At 55.3% G+C, this 13520-nt stretch overlaps 5 protein-coding genes across 5 annotated transcripts; 2 read left to right on the top strand and 3 right to left on the bottom strand.

Annotated features, from left to right (window-relative positions):
* Positions 1-83: 83 nt before the first annotated feature.
* L969DRAFT_14532 (uncharacterized protein) lies at positions 84-1918 on the bottom strand (the record flags this gene model as incomplete). Its single annotated transcript, XM_014714899.1, has 5 exons — positions 84-584; positions 642-796; positions 851-975; positions 1030-1365; positions 1419-1918. The coding sequence occupies 5 exons, from the start codon at positions 1916-1918 to the stop codon at positions 84-86; spliced, it is 1617 nt and encodes a 538-aa protein (XP_014570385.1).
* Positions 1919-2239: 321 nt separating this feature from the next.
* On the top strand, positions 2240-4319 carry L969DRAFT_91778 (uncharacterized protein; the record flags this gene model as incomplete). The annotated part of the gene is made up of 4 exons (XM_014715464.1): positions 2240-2369; positions 2425-2871; positions 2923-3530; positions 3576-4319. 4 exons carry the CDS (start codon positions 2240-2242, stop codon positions 4317-4319), a joined length of 1929 nt encoding a protein of 642 aa, XP_014570950.1.
* Positions 4320-4421: 102 nt separating this feature from the next.
* L969DRAFT_43100 (carbohydrate esterase family 4 protein) lies at positions 4422-9102 on the bottom strand (the record flags this gene model as incomplete). The annotated part of the gene is made up of 5 exons (XM_014715463.1): positions 4422-4899; positions 4948-5600; positions 5654-5828; positions 5883-6493; positions 6760-9102. 5 exons carry the CDS (start codon positions 9100-9102, stop codon positions 4422-4424), a joined length of 4260 nt encoding a protein of 1419 aa, XP_014570949.1.
* Positions 9103-9161: 59 nt separating this feature from the next.
* Positions 9162-9842, top strand: L969DRAFT_142206 (uncharacterized protein). The gene is made up of 6 exons (XM_014715462.1): positions 9162-9302; positions 9358-9393; positions 9444-9499; positions 9556-9633; positions 9689-9705; positions 9757-9842. The coding sequence occupies exons 1-6, from the start codon at positions 9177-9179 to the stop codon at positions 9777-9779; spliced, it is 336 nt and encodes a 111-aa protein (XP_014570948.1). The 5' UTR covers positions 9162-9176; the 3' UTR covers positions 9780-9842.
* On the bottom strand, positions 9652-13339 carry L969DRAFT_84183 (uncharacterized protein). Its single transcript, XM_014715461.1, has 13 exons — positions 12847-13339; positions 12691-12797; positions 12323-12635; positions 12139-12266; positions 11826-12091; positions 11682-11776; positions 10912-11625; positions 10654-10856; positions 10515-10595; positions 10294-10469; positions 10151-10247; positions 9941-10101; positions 9652-9891 (listed from the first exon to the last, which is right to left on the bottom strand). The coding sequence occupies exons 1-13, from the start codon at positions 13064-13066 to the stop codon at positions 9816-9818; spliced, it is 2637 nt and encodes an 878-aa protein (XP_014570947.1). The 5' UTR covers positions 13067-13339; the 3' UTR covers positions 9652-9815.
* Between the last annotated feature and the right edge of the window lie 181 nt (positions 13340-13520).

Genomic DNA, 13520 nt, shown 5'->3' with positions numbered 1-13520 from the left:
TGGTGTGCTCGCACGCTCGCCAGACTTTGGATTCAGCAACCTTTCCACTCGGCAAAGGCTGTGTTCAGCAAGATGCATGCGATCTACAGCGATGGAATGTGCGAAGCATCCCGCACACTGGGCTGTCGCGCCTTTTCGTGCGTCCGCTCGATCGTCGTCTCTATCCGCTTGTCTGCTCTATCGCTCTGCCCTTTCTGTCTAGCTGCATGCTTTTCCCTTGCCTTCAGTTGACCCTTGAGGAACGCGCCCCCGCCGAGCCAGTAGAACGTCAAAGGCACAAAGGTGATGATGTGACCGTACCAGCCTACTCTTTGCCAGCAAACGAGCGTGGGTCTCAATTCGAGCAGCATAAAAGGCGCTACGATGTAGTTGAGTGCTGCTTGTGTGGCGACGATGGAGAGCACATCGTAGGTCCGCTTTGCTAGTGATGGTGCAGGCAGGCGCAGAGGTGGCTTCTTGAAATCGAAGCCATTTGTGCCTATCTCTGGACTTGTCGCAGGTGTGACGGCTGTGATGCCTGCAGGTAAAAGGAACGGCCTGATCGTCGTGCGAATCTGTCTGCCGAGGGCTTGCAGAAAGCCGCCCTGTCGAGCCGACGGGCTCGTATCAGCGCTCGTTATGGAAGGACTCAAGCGACATACCATGAGGAAGGTAAAGAAGTAATTGATGTTGATGCCATGCCACAGCGCGCTCGTTGCGAAAGTAGCCATCGTGCTCTTGAAGCCTGGTTTCCTGCCTTTTCGCGCTGTCCGCTTATAGACGCACTCGCGCAGCCAGACATTCGTGTTCATATTCCCTGTACCGGTCGTCTGAGCACTGCTGGTCTTGGCCTCGAGGCGAAGCGACTCACAGCTGTCCAGCAAGATCTTGAAGTTCTCGGCGAATTCGATGGATCGGATCTTGACGTTGCGTGAGCCATCATACTTTCCGCTCCGAGGGTTCCATGCTATCCCACTGGCAATACAGGCTGCCTCTCTGCCCAGCTCGTGTGACTGAGTGATGCTCAGTTTGGAGTTGCGAGACACGTACGCAAAAGTCCAGACGGCATAGTACTTTGTCCTCGCAAAGAAGCCGGCAGCATTCATCCACAAGACAGTTTTGAACCAGCCAGCATGACGCATACTGGGCGAGACGACGGTAGCATAGCTATACTTTGCAGCAAAGAGCGAGTAGAGCGCAAGGTAGAGCGCGCCAATACAGTATTGCCGCAGGGCTCGTTTTGTGCGGCCTTTGGGCAGACGTTGGCGTGCGAGAGCAGTGGCTTTCTCTTTGCCCTCAACGGACGCAAAGAGAGATCGCGAAGTGAAGGCCCGGTAGCTTGCAAAGGTGAAAGACGGCCCCACAAGGATGGACGGAAAGAAGAAGCTATGCGACGGGTCAGCATGTCGTCCACAAGCTCGGAGCACGATGCGAGCCACCTGAAGCCGAGAAACTCGAGCAAACCCGGTAGCTCGGTGATGCGGTCGCCTTTTTGACGATCGTCCAGCTCCTCCAATGGACGCGTTCCATCGTAGGCATTCCAAGCATAATGACTGAGCTTCATGACGAGCACCATCTGAGAGCCAGTGATCTCTATGACGTCTAGTGATGTGTTGGAGAAGTAGCGGTGGATATGGTTGAGCGTGAGCTGGCCCATCAGGATAGCAAAGATGTACCAAGGCCATGTGCCCGCTTTTCCCTTGCCACCCATGTGATCTGACCGTGTCTCCTTGTCCACTGCGTGTCCATTCGCATCGCGTTGGTTCGCAGAGAGTGAAGCCGTTCTATCTGCCGCGACAAAGTAGCGGACAGATGCCCAAGTGACCAGTGTGCTAATGAGTAGCTCCAAAAATCCCCGTGGCATTTCGAGGACGACAGCCAGATAGATGGCTGCGACGACAAAGGCGAAGAGATGTTGCACTGGTGATGAGGCCGGCATGAGAGGAAAGAGCAGCGACAGGGGCGTTGAGAGCAGGAGGAGCGAGATGAGCTTCAGGTGGTCTCTCTGCGCGCAAAGTCGCCGTCAGACGCGGCAGAGCCCTATGAAGCAGGATGCATGACTTGCCGGCGCACTGGCCAGCTCGGCCAGCTGATCAAAGGCAGCATTGACGCTGTTCATTGCCGCCTGCGAGCGGTCAAGAGGGTCAGGCGCTTGGCGCTGCTGGCAGTGACGACACGCGCGAATGGCAAAAGTTGAAGTCAAATAAATTTTGAAGGCAAGTCGGACGACGACGACGACGAGGGCAGCTGGCTGGGCAGGATGGTGAAGATAAGGAAGAAGACGTCTCGCCGGACGACAACACATCAGCGTGAGAAGATCAAGCGCAAGGTATCCGAGACGCACAAGAAGCGCCGCAAGCAGGGCAAGAAAGATATCACGTGGAAGTCCAGTCAGTCCGCCTAGCTTTCATGTCTCACCCGAGCTGAGCCTGCGCTTGCCTGCAGAGAAGGAGAAAGATCCCGGCATTCCGTCGCAGTTTCCGTACAGGGATGAAGTGATAGCAGAGGCGCAAGCAGCGAAAACGCAGCGTGAAGAGGAGAAAAGAGCAAAGAAAGAAGCCCAGAAGCTCGGCTTGGGCTCGGCTGCTACAACAAGCGATGCCATGACGACTCTCGCCACGACTGCAGCTGCCGAAGACGAGGAGTTTGAGGATCTCGAGGAGAATGACTCGGATGACTTGGACGAAGTGGACGAATCTGGCAAAAGGATCAGCAAGACTTCACAGAGTCTGAGGACGCATGCACGCTCATTGAAGGCTGTACTTGCGCGCTCGGACGTCATCATCGAAGTCCTAGACGCGCGTGACCCTGAAGGCAGTCGCAGCCGAGCTATCGAACGTGAAGTCATCATCGAACGCGGCAAAAAGCTCGTCCTCGTCCTCAATAAAATAGGTGCGGTGAACGGCTGATCAACTCGGCTTCCTGCTGATTGCGAGTGCATAGATTTGATACCTCGCGAGAATGCGGAAGCATGGCTCAAACATCTCAGACGATCGTTTCCCACGCTGCCCTTCAAATCATCTACCCAAAGTCAACGCAAAAACCTATCGTCTTCGCGTCCAGACTTCAGTTCCTCGTCCAACGCAGGCTCATCGACGGATCCTTTGTTGACTCTACTCAAGAACTACTCGCGACACACTGACTCCACCACGGGCCACACTGTCAAGAGCAAGACGTCCCTCACCATCGGCCTGATAGGATTGCCAAATGTCGGCAAGTCCAGCCTGATCAACACGCTCAAGCGCTCGAAAGCTTGCGGCGTCGCTCCCACGCCAGGTTATACGAAAGAGATACAAGAGGTCGTACTTGACGGCTCACTGCGAATACTCGACTGCCCCGGCGTCGTCTATGAAGGCGGCGATGAAGGACCAGAGAAAGTGCTCAGGAATGCTCTGCCGGTGGAGAAGCTGAAGGATCCGGTCTCGCCGGTCGAGCTCATTCTCAGTCGATGCAAAAAAGAGCATCTGATGATGCTCTACAACTTGCCATCCTTTTCCACTGTCAATGATTTCCTCATCGGATGTGCGCGAACACTGGGCCGGCTGAAAAAGGTAGGCTTGTGACCTGATCATCTACACTGAGCTTATCGAGCGCAGGGTGGTATTCCTGATCTACATGGCACGGCGAGATCTGTACTGCGAGATTGGAATTCTGGGCGGATTCCTTACTATACTACGCCGCCGCCTGTGCCTTCAGCGACAGAGCAGACCAATCGCGACACACCCATGGCTGCGCCAAGTGGCGAGACAGGCTCAGCAGCCATCTTCACTTCACTAGCGCCCGAATTCGACCTGGATAGTCTGTTTGCTCGCGCAGATACGGGCATCTTGGCGGATGTCAAGCCCGCCAAAGAGCTCAAGCAGACCGTAAGAATGACGTACGAGCCTGCAGGCGAGGTCTCTGGCACGATCAAGCTCATGGGCGAAGAAGAGGAAGCGGAGGAGTCGATGGCTGTTGACGATGAGCCTGAGGAAGAGCCGGAGTCTCGTATCGTCTCGATGGCACCGAAGAAGAAGGTAACCTTTGACAGCGGCAAGTCGATCGTCAAGAAAGTCTTTGCAGACGATGCCGCGCCTGTTCAGCTCAACAAAGAAGCCCGGCAAGCTCAAAAGAAGGCAAAGAAGCGCAAAGAGAAGGCTGCGCGTTCTTCGATGCAAGATGTCGATCAAGACGAGCCTGCTCCTTCTGTTGTCGAAGCGGTCTCAGACCAGCCGTACGACTTTGCGGCGTTCTTTGGCAATTCGTCTAGCTTTGCTGCTCTCGCCGGCGAAGGCGATGACAACGCCAGCGATGGCGAGGATGACGACGAGTTAGATGCCATCGAGGAAGACGAGGACTAGCGACGATGACTAGCACTCAGCAGAACCCTATTGCAAGATGTTGTATGCGCAATTAGATGCTACAATATGCTCCCCTATTGTGAAATGTCCATGAGCCTTATATTACGAGTTGTTGCGTCTGTGATATCGTGATGTGCTCAAGAGATCGTGTGTCGAGGCATCACGCGAATCGGCCTGGAAAGACAGATCCGTGTCTGATGTGTAAGATCCGCGCGGATCATATTGATAATGATACGAAGGGTAAAGTGGTTGAGCCGGGTAATCGTCAGTAGACGCTTCGTAAGCGCGCGAAGGGTGTGAAACGCCAAGATCGCCCGTCGCCCGCGTTCGGCTTGGCTTCTGGGGCGAGCGTGAAGGTGCCATCTCTCGGGAAGGTCTGCCTGTAGCTGCTGGCACGTAAGCCCCTCTTGTGACATGCTGCTGCGTCCTCGGATTCTGAGCGCGTGCGCGGTACGGCGCAGTATTGACTGGCAGCTGTGAGATCTCCTGAGTGGGCTGCCAAGCTTCGCGATATCGGGCCTGGGTTGGCTTGCGTGTATGGCAGCAGCAGAACCAGCAGCACGAGCAAAGCAAGATGAATCTGCGCAACTGTCAGCGCGGGCTTTTACAAGTGAGAAAGTGTACGCACAAGACGGCACCGCCGATAGCAATGCCAATGATGGCACCTGTGCTGAGCGACATGGCGCTCTTCTTTGTCGTAGAGGTATCCGAGTGAGATAAGCTTCCGCCGGCAGCGACAGCTACTGCCGAAGACTCGGCTGCCGCAGAGGCTGCAGAGTTGATTGAGGTCGTCAATGGAGCAGCCATTGTTGTCGAAGGTGCGCTCGTGGTAGACACTGAGCTGCTTGAAGTAGTCGATGGCGCGGCCACTGATGTCGTTGCATTGTAGGCCAGATGATTACCGCCGACGGCGATAGGCATCGACATGGCAACATCTTCGTCATTGTTGGCATTCTGATACCAAGGCGTTCCGAAGAGATCCGAGATTGAACGTGGATCCCAGCCAGCAGCCTTAAGCTGAGGATACGTGTTGATGAAGCCGGCGACCGTGCGCGTGCTCAATTCATGCTCGAGTATGATCAGTCCCGGCGATTTGGCACCGGCGTAAAACCCGCTGAGCTCGCCGACGAGTCCCGCATCAGTCTGAGGTCCTCGTCCGGGCGTTGCGGTGCCGGGTGCGCTGGCGTCTGTAAGCGTCCAGTCAAGGGTGTCTTGATTCCAGATGACATTCGTCAGGCCAAAGACCTGATTCGCGATCGCACGCACGCGATTGTCGATGTCCTAAGGCGCACGAGTCAGCACGACTTCTGTGGGCGTAGTCCCGCGGAGCTTACGCCATAAGGGGGTCTCGATAGACGAGGGATCTTGCCAGACATATCGTAGATGGCCTGCATGCACCAACCGAACTCGCCTAGCAATTGCATGTCCGTCATGGACGTGAGGGCTGGATGAGCCCAAGTGTGTACTGCAATCTCGTCGCCATTATTGAGTGCTTGTGTAAAGATAGTGCTGGACGGACACGAGTCAGCCTGGCCGTTTGAAAGTCAAGCTTGGTCGACGTACGGGTTCTCAATGATTCTGCTACCGATGTAGAAATGTGTGGCCTTCTGGCCTTGCTGGGACAAGAAATTGTATAGCGTCGGCGAGGGGAGCTGTGGGCCATCATCAAAGCTGATGCCGACCATGCCATCGGGCGCGTTGTGTATATCGTCGTGCGCAAAGCATTTGTTCTGTGTCCAGCTGCAAATGACATCGCTCTGTGGGTTCGCCACGCTGGCAGGGTATGTGATGGTGCCTTGATTGTTAGTGGTAGGCGGAATGTCGGGAATCAGTCCTGCCGCCTTTGCGACATTGTATGCGTCGATCCAGGCTTGCTGAGGCGCAGGTCCGAAGACGTCCATGGGCGGATAGTCGCTCTGCAGTCCCACAATCGTCGAGGGAGTACCCGCGGCAGATTGTCTACGGAAGAGACGCTCGATCTTTTCGACTTGCTCTGCGCTCCTCGCGGCAAGCCTGGGCAAGCCATTGGCAGCATGTGCGTGGGCGACAACAGCCGGTAGCGCAGTCGAAAGGGCGCACAGGACAAAGACTAGGCTCCTTGACGCCATTGCGATAGCGCGGGTAGATGTTTTCGCCTGATAGCACAAAGGCGTCTTGTCAGTCCGCTCTCTTGCCTATGCCCGCAGTCAGAGGCCCTCCGGACTGGTCGCTCGCCGGCTGACCAGGTGTATGAGTGACAGACGATCTTCTTGTTATGTCTGGCCTGTCCCCTATATCCCCTCGCCCATTTGCCTCTTCTTGTTTTCAGTTCCACCACCACGCGTATCTGTCCACCGCTTTTCGCGATGAAACACTGAACCTTCTTTTTTGGAGCTGAGCAGACGAACGCCACTTCATATACACAGCCAGAGCCAGAAACCAGGTGCATTGGTTAAGTCACGGAGAGTGCAGTGCCGTCCTGAAGAGCAAAGGTCGATCTCATGCTTGGGTTATTACGTCGCTCTAGCCTCTTAGCCATATAGGCCGTGAGCTTCATCGCGTGCGCCAGCCGCGAAGCTGTGAAATCTCGCCCACTCCGTGGAGGATCGCGTGACACTTGGTCCGGCTGCCTTACCTGAAGTCGGGCGATGACCAATTTGGCCGCCTCGAGCCGCCATGCAGGGAACCATACCGTGTTCGCCGCACCTGCCAGACCACGAAGGATCGTGGTGTAGGTCGCATCGTCGACGGCAGGCACAAAGTAGCCATCCGAGAGAAGACTCTGTAGTCGACGAGTGTAGTTGAATTCGATGGCTTCCGGCAATCGTAAGGCTTCGACAGGTTTACCGAGTCGAAGTATTTTGGCTTCAGCCAACTCCATCGCATGTAGTATCAGAGACACGCTATGACTATCGCCCTCGCGAGCGAAATAGCCCACAAGGACGTTGAAGATCTCGGTCGTCGGCTGCGTTTGGTGCTGCCGCATATCATCAAGTATGCCGAGCAGCTCTTCCGGCTGAGCGCTGAGCCTTGCAAAGTGACGCAGATAGACAAGGTAGGATGGAGCCGTTGGTTTGCTGACTGGCATCGTCGAAGCAGGACTGCCTCCAACGCCATAGCTCGTAACAAGAAACGCTGCATATGCTTCTCGCAAGTCGCTGAGCGAGTCAGTCAGCATGAGCATCGCCTGGGACAAGACGGTCATCGTCTGTCGGCTCGCAAAGATCTTGGTCGACGGATCGAAGAAAAGCGAAAGGCTCGAGGCAGCCGCCTCTGCTTGGGGCCTCACGGGGTCAAGTAGCTGGTTGAGCGTCCCTTGCGGCAAGTCGCCGGGTACAAACTTGCGTTCGAAGAGAAGGAGAGCTAGCTCAGGTTGGTTCGACTGGATGTAGTGATACATCAAGCCCGCCCAATGCAAGTCGAGCTTGCGCAGATGCTGTGCAGCGCGGAGATCCCGCACGAGAGGCTTCAATGCCTCTTCTGCTGCCTCGTTGCCTTTTGTCTTCCTGAGTTGATCAACGAGCTGATGAACAGCCGCCACTCTTGAAGCTGGAATAGTTTTGACTGCAAAATGTAAGCAGGCTGCTAGAGCCTTGCAAGCTCTTGACGCAGAATGTGAGGCGAGCGCTGAGGCGAGCTCAGTAGCGGTCTCCGCCTGTCGCCGTGCTGACCACTCGTCGTGCTTCGCTCGCGTGGCTATCCTTGCCTGGCGTGCAGAGTCACTTGCTTCTTGAGGATGATCGAGGAGCATCAGAGATCTGCACTGAGCGATAGCATTCTGGTCTTTGAGCACAAGGAGCATGTGCGAGTAAGTGCCAAAGGTGATATTGGGTAAACCCTTGGGCGAGAAGTCTGGTACTTTGCGCGCTCGATGCAGAGTCTCGAGTCCCTCTTCGAAGCCCGCCGAGGATCTTCGCCGTAAATAGAGATTGACGGCTTTGTGCAGAAACTCATCGGTCTGTCTGCGCAGGCTCGCGTCTGATTGTGCGACCGTTAGCTGGGCTTCGTGAACCATGTCGACAGGGAGCTGTGCGAGCTCCGGCGTTGCTCGTTGACGACTGCACCAGTCTAGCACGAGGTGCCCCGTCGTCGTGACAAATCCTTTGCGAGCTGCCAATGTGCCAAAGGCTATCACCAAGGCGCGCGACAAAGTAGCTGCTTGCTCGGTGGGCTTCCGCTCGCTCGTTGCTGCAGTCACGAACCGCTGAGCTGCCGCCAAGAATTTTGCAGCACGTGTATGCTTTCGCACAGTGATACTGTCGCGCATGAGAGCAATAGTGACAAGCTCAGCAGGATCGTCTGGGCCAGGCACCGTATCTGCAAACGGCGGCGCGTGCTCGAACCAATTGAGGAACCCATGCAAGTCGCCAAGCTCGAGTCGTTGCATGGCTGTCCTCTCAAAGATCTCGTCTGGTGAGATCGACTGACCGGAAGCAAGCGTTTTGCGCCGGGTCTCGTTGGCAGTCTCGTAAGGCTGGTTGAGTATTGACTGTATAAGACGCGATCGGGCTGCCTCTGCCAGGTCTGTACTATCTGCTGCAACATGCTCCCTGCTTCCGTACTCGCTTGTGTGCTCTTCAAAGATGTCTGTAGCTAGATAGGGCGATATGCTTGGCTGCGTGCTATATGCCATCCTCCTCTTGTCCACCAAGAACGGTCGTCGGTCTGATGCGGCAAGCGTTTGTCTTGATTGTATAAGCGACAGACGTCGAGCATGCAGCTCTTTGCAAGTGCAGGCAGGGCAGACGGTCGCAAAGTCTGCATAGGCCTGTCGCAAGAGCCTTGCAGCTCTTTCCTTCGCCATTTTCTGCTGTGACACTGTGAGACTGACAGCCTCGCTAGAAGTGATGATGAGCTTACGATCTAGGCTATCGGGGCATGGTCTATATAGGCACTGAGCTGGTGTATAAGCCGCCCAATGGCTCTAGCCTTGGGCAACAGGCGCGAATTTTGAAAAAGCCCAGCGCCAGCGCCAGACGAAGCCTACTCTCGCCGAGCGGCATGGTGAGCTCAGGACTGCCTGTAGAGTCAGTCCGGGAACTGAAGCCGGCTCTCGCAGATCATCCCCGTGCGCTGCTTCACCTGCGGCAAAGTCGTCAGTCGATCTCGTCTCAGCTCACATTCTTGCTGACCCGAGCTGCACAGACGGGCGACAAGCACATTGCCTACCTGGCGTTGCTCGAGGGCGGAGCAACCGAAAAGCAAGTCATCCGATGAACTGCTCTTTGTGCGAAGGAGGGCTCATCAGAGACGACAGTGAGGCGTTGAGTACGCTCGGACTGAGGAGGTACTGCTGCCGACGGATGGTTCTGACGCATGTCGACCTCATCGAGAAGTGAGTGCTCAGCATTCAGACATACAGACTGTCTAAAGCATGCATCCGGCTGCAGGTTGCTACATTACAATCGTAGGCTACGCGCAATTAAGAGCGCCTGTTCTCTGACCCTTGTTTTCCCAGCGTACACGCGGAGTAAGAAGTAAGCAGACGATAATGGGGGGTGTGCATGTATCATTGTATCAGCTGTTGAGTTCATCTAGCATCTTCTCCAGCTGAGCCGCAATCGTAGCATTGGGCGCCCTTTGCCTCAGATCCCTGCGCACGCACGTCAGCCGGGAGGAGACTTGGTATGAGGCATGCTTACATGAGTCGGCCACGATCCGATCTGTCCTTGCATTCTTGTCCTGCCCGTAACCACTCGTCGCAGCGCACGTAGAGTTCGATCCGATTCCTCATCTCGCATCTTTGGACGAAAGTGACTGCCTGACGTTTGTGACCGCTCGCGACGAGGAGCTCGACAAAGGGCTGCAGCACAGTCAGATGTCGTTCTGTTTGGTAAAAGCGTGTGGCTGACCTCGTAGCCAATCGGGCTGCGCTTACTGCGAGAGAAGGCTTCGAGGCTGTCCCAGTCTCTCGCTTCGATCAAAGCCTTGATCTTGATAAACCAGAACCTGTCCCAAAGTGAGCTCGAGATAAGCTCAGATGCTTCGAACGTACCTGATATCAGGCACTTCAAATTCTGACTTGATCTTGTCAGCTTTCTTTGGCCAGCTACACAGTATGCAGGCTCGAATGGTGCCATCTATGCTGAGCCCCTGAAACGTCTTTCTGTCATCGGCTTCCTTTTCCAGCGCTTGTTGATATGCCAGCAATCGCAAGTAATCTTCCGTCATCTGCAAGCTTGTCAGACTTGATCCAAACAAGAGTGGGCAAATTACCCTCGTCTCGAACGAGCGCTCCTTGTCTTCCGCAAACGACTTGGAACCGCTTCTGACCTTTGCCATCTTTTCTGCAAAATCCTGTGGGAACCAGCACATGGAATCAGAAGAGCGCTCTGATACCGAGACGGGCACTCACGGTAATGCGAGTTGATTCGTGCAACGCAAGGCAAGCCGCGTCAACGCGACGATCGTCTTGATAGTAATAGTCTCGCAGCAGCTCAATATCTTCGTCCTTGCACCATGCTCGGAGCAGAGCAGCAGCAGCGGGCTTCTTCTCGATGATTCGGAAGAACTGTCCAAGCGAGTGTGCTTTCTTGAGATGCGCAAAGACTACGAAGACTGTAACCCCCAACGACCGCTCAGCAAGATGCTGGGTTGCAGTTCTTGTACGCACCTAGGTCGGTGTCACCACTTGCGATGGCCTTGACGAGTGCGAGGTCATCTTCTCTCATACTCATTAGCAGGGGCACCTGTTTCGATGCTCGGACTTCGTGCTCGAGTAATTTGGCTGCTAGCTTCGTCTGACCAGACTTCCAGGCCGTAAGAGCAACGTCGGCACAACTCAGCTCGCTTTGCCCTTTCAGACGATCGACGATGAGACCAGTGACTTCGTCGTCTTCGTTTCGGCCTTTTGCTGCTGCAACTTTTGAAGACGCCCAGTGTTGTAGCACGGGTGCTGTTGATAGAGACAAGAATGTGGCGATGCGCATGGCGAGTAGATGATGTGAGCGTGCGGTGAGACGAGCGACGAGATGTGCGGGGTCGCTTCGCTTGAACTGTTCATAAGTGATGGGTATACCGATTTCGTAATATCGCACGGCATTGAGCACGCGAAGGTGCTGAGCCATATCGACGAAATCGCTCGAATCGTACAGATCGAGATATGTCTTGCCATAAGACGCAGCGCGGAGTAGCTTACGTTGCCAGTAGACATCGAGCTCCCGACCGGCAGCATCGATACAAGTGTCGACTGCGCTAGTCAGATCTGATCGTATCGAACGGATAATCTCGTCTGAGCGCGGGCTCTTCCTCTCGAATTGCTCGGAGGCATCTACCAAGATTGCAGACGGCGCAGCTGAGCCGGGTCGAAAGGTCTGAAGAGTCGTGTCTGCGCGGGTGTCGAGGCATCAGCAAGTTTTACTGATCTGCACCGTGGACAGCCACCTGAGATTTTGCTGATGAAGTCGCAGGTCGTGGCCGATATGACGCGCGTGCCGTCAAGTTCGCTGATCAGAACTGGCGATCTATCAAACGAGAACCTGAAGATTCCATTAGTTGCTGACTGCATTTGGCGAAGGTCAGACATACTTGAGTGATTCCCCAAACGGACCAACCATGATCACTAGCTCCCCGTATGCGAGCAGAACGCTGTTGCTGCCGCACCAAGCTACCTGATCTGGCTCGCCTGCTACGCCTTGCGTGGCCAGATCGCACTCTGACAAGCTGCGCGAGAAGTCGGATGAGAGTACCGAGAGCACGATCCGGCCGGGCAAGTCTGGCGATGAAGCCACCAGCGCGATGAAGCTGCCGTTTGGCGAGGCTGCCATCGCCTGTACAGAGCCTAGCCTCATAGACTGATCACTTTGGTCAACATAGCTCGTCATGATGGCGTGCAACCCACCTGATCTTGACAGTCTAAGCTATCCAAGATCTTGACGCCTGCTGTCGTAGCAAAGACGACCTCGAGTTGGCGTCTTGGACTGACGTCTGCTGGGATAGTCGTCCAGGCTTGCGGTCCTTCCGACAGGCCTGCTTTCGGATGTCTTGATCAGATGCGCTACATCTGATAAGAAGAACCGACGAGCCTGATTCTGCAAGTCGTGAGACTGATATTGGGCTACCCTCGCTCGTTGACGACGCGCTGCGACCAGACTCGTCTTTGACTTCGATAAAGTTGAGACTACCGAGCAGTACGACGCAAGCGTCCTCGGCAATGCGTGCATCAAGCACGCCCGTCTCTGATGCTTCTGCTCCAAGCGAGTAGGACGCATAGCCGAGCGAGCTGCTGGCAGACGATGAAGTCAGGGGGTAGACGCGGTACTGTCCCTCTTGGGTGATGACGACGAGATCCTCTGCTCTGTTGAAGCCAAACTTGATTGGCTTGCTTGTATGTTCCCACTGCGGTGATCAAGTGGTTCCAGCTGCCTGCTAAGCCGAGACTCGGGCCACTCACGATGATAGTCTCTATCGAGCCGCCAGATGAGCTATAGATAGAGATCTTGGGCTTGCCAGTCGCATGTTTGCCGAGCAGCATGGGCTTGCTCTCATCTCGCATGATGGCTGCACCTATTCGTCAGTGCTTGCGGACATACTGACGGGGTGAGCTTGCCTATCGGACCACCAGCAGCAGCTCCAGCAACAATGTAGTCGGAGAGATCTTTGATGGGCCATTGCAGGCTATACACCTCTGATCTGCGATAGTAGGCTTCGCCCAGCAGCTCCCAGTCGGAGCTGAGCGGTGGATGCTCCATGGCGACGCTGAGCGACGAGCGAGTCGTCACTGTTCCGGCCGTTTCGGTGGACGACGATACGACGACGCGATGGCACATGCATGGCACTTCGCACACCCGGCTAAAGCTGTGGCCCGCTACATTGGCGCAACAGACCCACTCCAGTCTCTCACTCCCTCTCAGACCTTCGACAACATGTCCGCAAACATTCTCTGCAATCTAGCGAGCCGTGTGACAGGCGCCTATGCGGTAGGCATCGACAACCGCACCACCCCGCCGCAGCCAGACTCTCTTGACATACAGGCGATGTAGAATCTGCTGCGGCTTGGCCGGTGCTGCCTTCTGAAGTACACTATGACCTCTTCCTCTTGCCGCAGCGACTTCTATCGTGCCCACGTCGGCTTATCCTTCATCGGCTGCGCTCGCTGTGACGGAATACGCGCACAGACCCAAGAGATTTTCCCATCTCATATCAAGCTTGCTTCTATTGCTTTCTCATCTTCGCCATACTCGTCTAGTGTCCGTCGACTCTCTACGGACACAAAGCGAGTGG

The sequence above is a fragment of the Mixia osmundae genome (assembly GCF_000708205.1).
Source record: "Mixia osmundae IAM 14324 unplaced genomic scaffold scaffold_1, whole genome shotgun sequence".
Classification (NCBI taxonomy): domain Eukaryota; kingdom Fungi; phylum Basidiomycota; class Mixiomycetes; order Mixiales; family Mixiaceae; genus Mixia; species Mixia osmundae.
The sequence above is the reverse complement of the archived record's forward strand: the minus strand, read 5'-3'. Positions and strand labels throughout refer to the sequence as shown.

Excerpts from the sequence above, each read along its gene's own strand:
- L969DRAFT_142206 (XM_014715462.1), top strand. The coding sequence starts at position 9,177 with ATGGTCTATATAGGCACTGAGCTGGTGTATAAGCCGCCCAATGGCTCT. Across the intron at positions 9,394-9,443 it reads GCTTCACCTGCGGCAAAGTC|ACGGGCGACAAGCACATTGC; the intron begins GTCAGTCGATCT and ends CGAGCTGCACAG. Across the intron at positions 9,500-9,555 it reads GAGGGCGGAGCAACCGAAAA|TGAGGCGTTGAGTACGCTCG; the intron begins GCAAGTCATCCG and ends CAGAGACGACAG.
- L969DRAFT_84183 (XM_014715461.1), bottom strand. The coding sequence starts at position 13,066 with ATGTGCCATCGCGTCGTCGTATCGTCGTCCACCGAAACGGCCGGAACA. Across the intron at positions 10,596-10,653 it reads ACGAATCAACTCGCATTACC|GATTTTGCAGAAAAGATGGC; the intron begins GTGAGTGCCCGT and ends TGGTTCCCACAG. Across the intron at positions 10,102-10,150 it reads GCAGCCCGATTGGCTACGAG|CCCTTTGTCGAGCTCCTCGT; the intron begins GTCAGCCACACG and ends ACTGTGCTGCAG.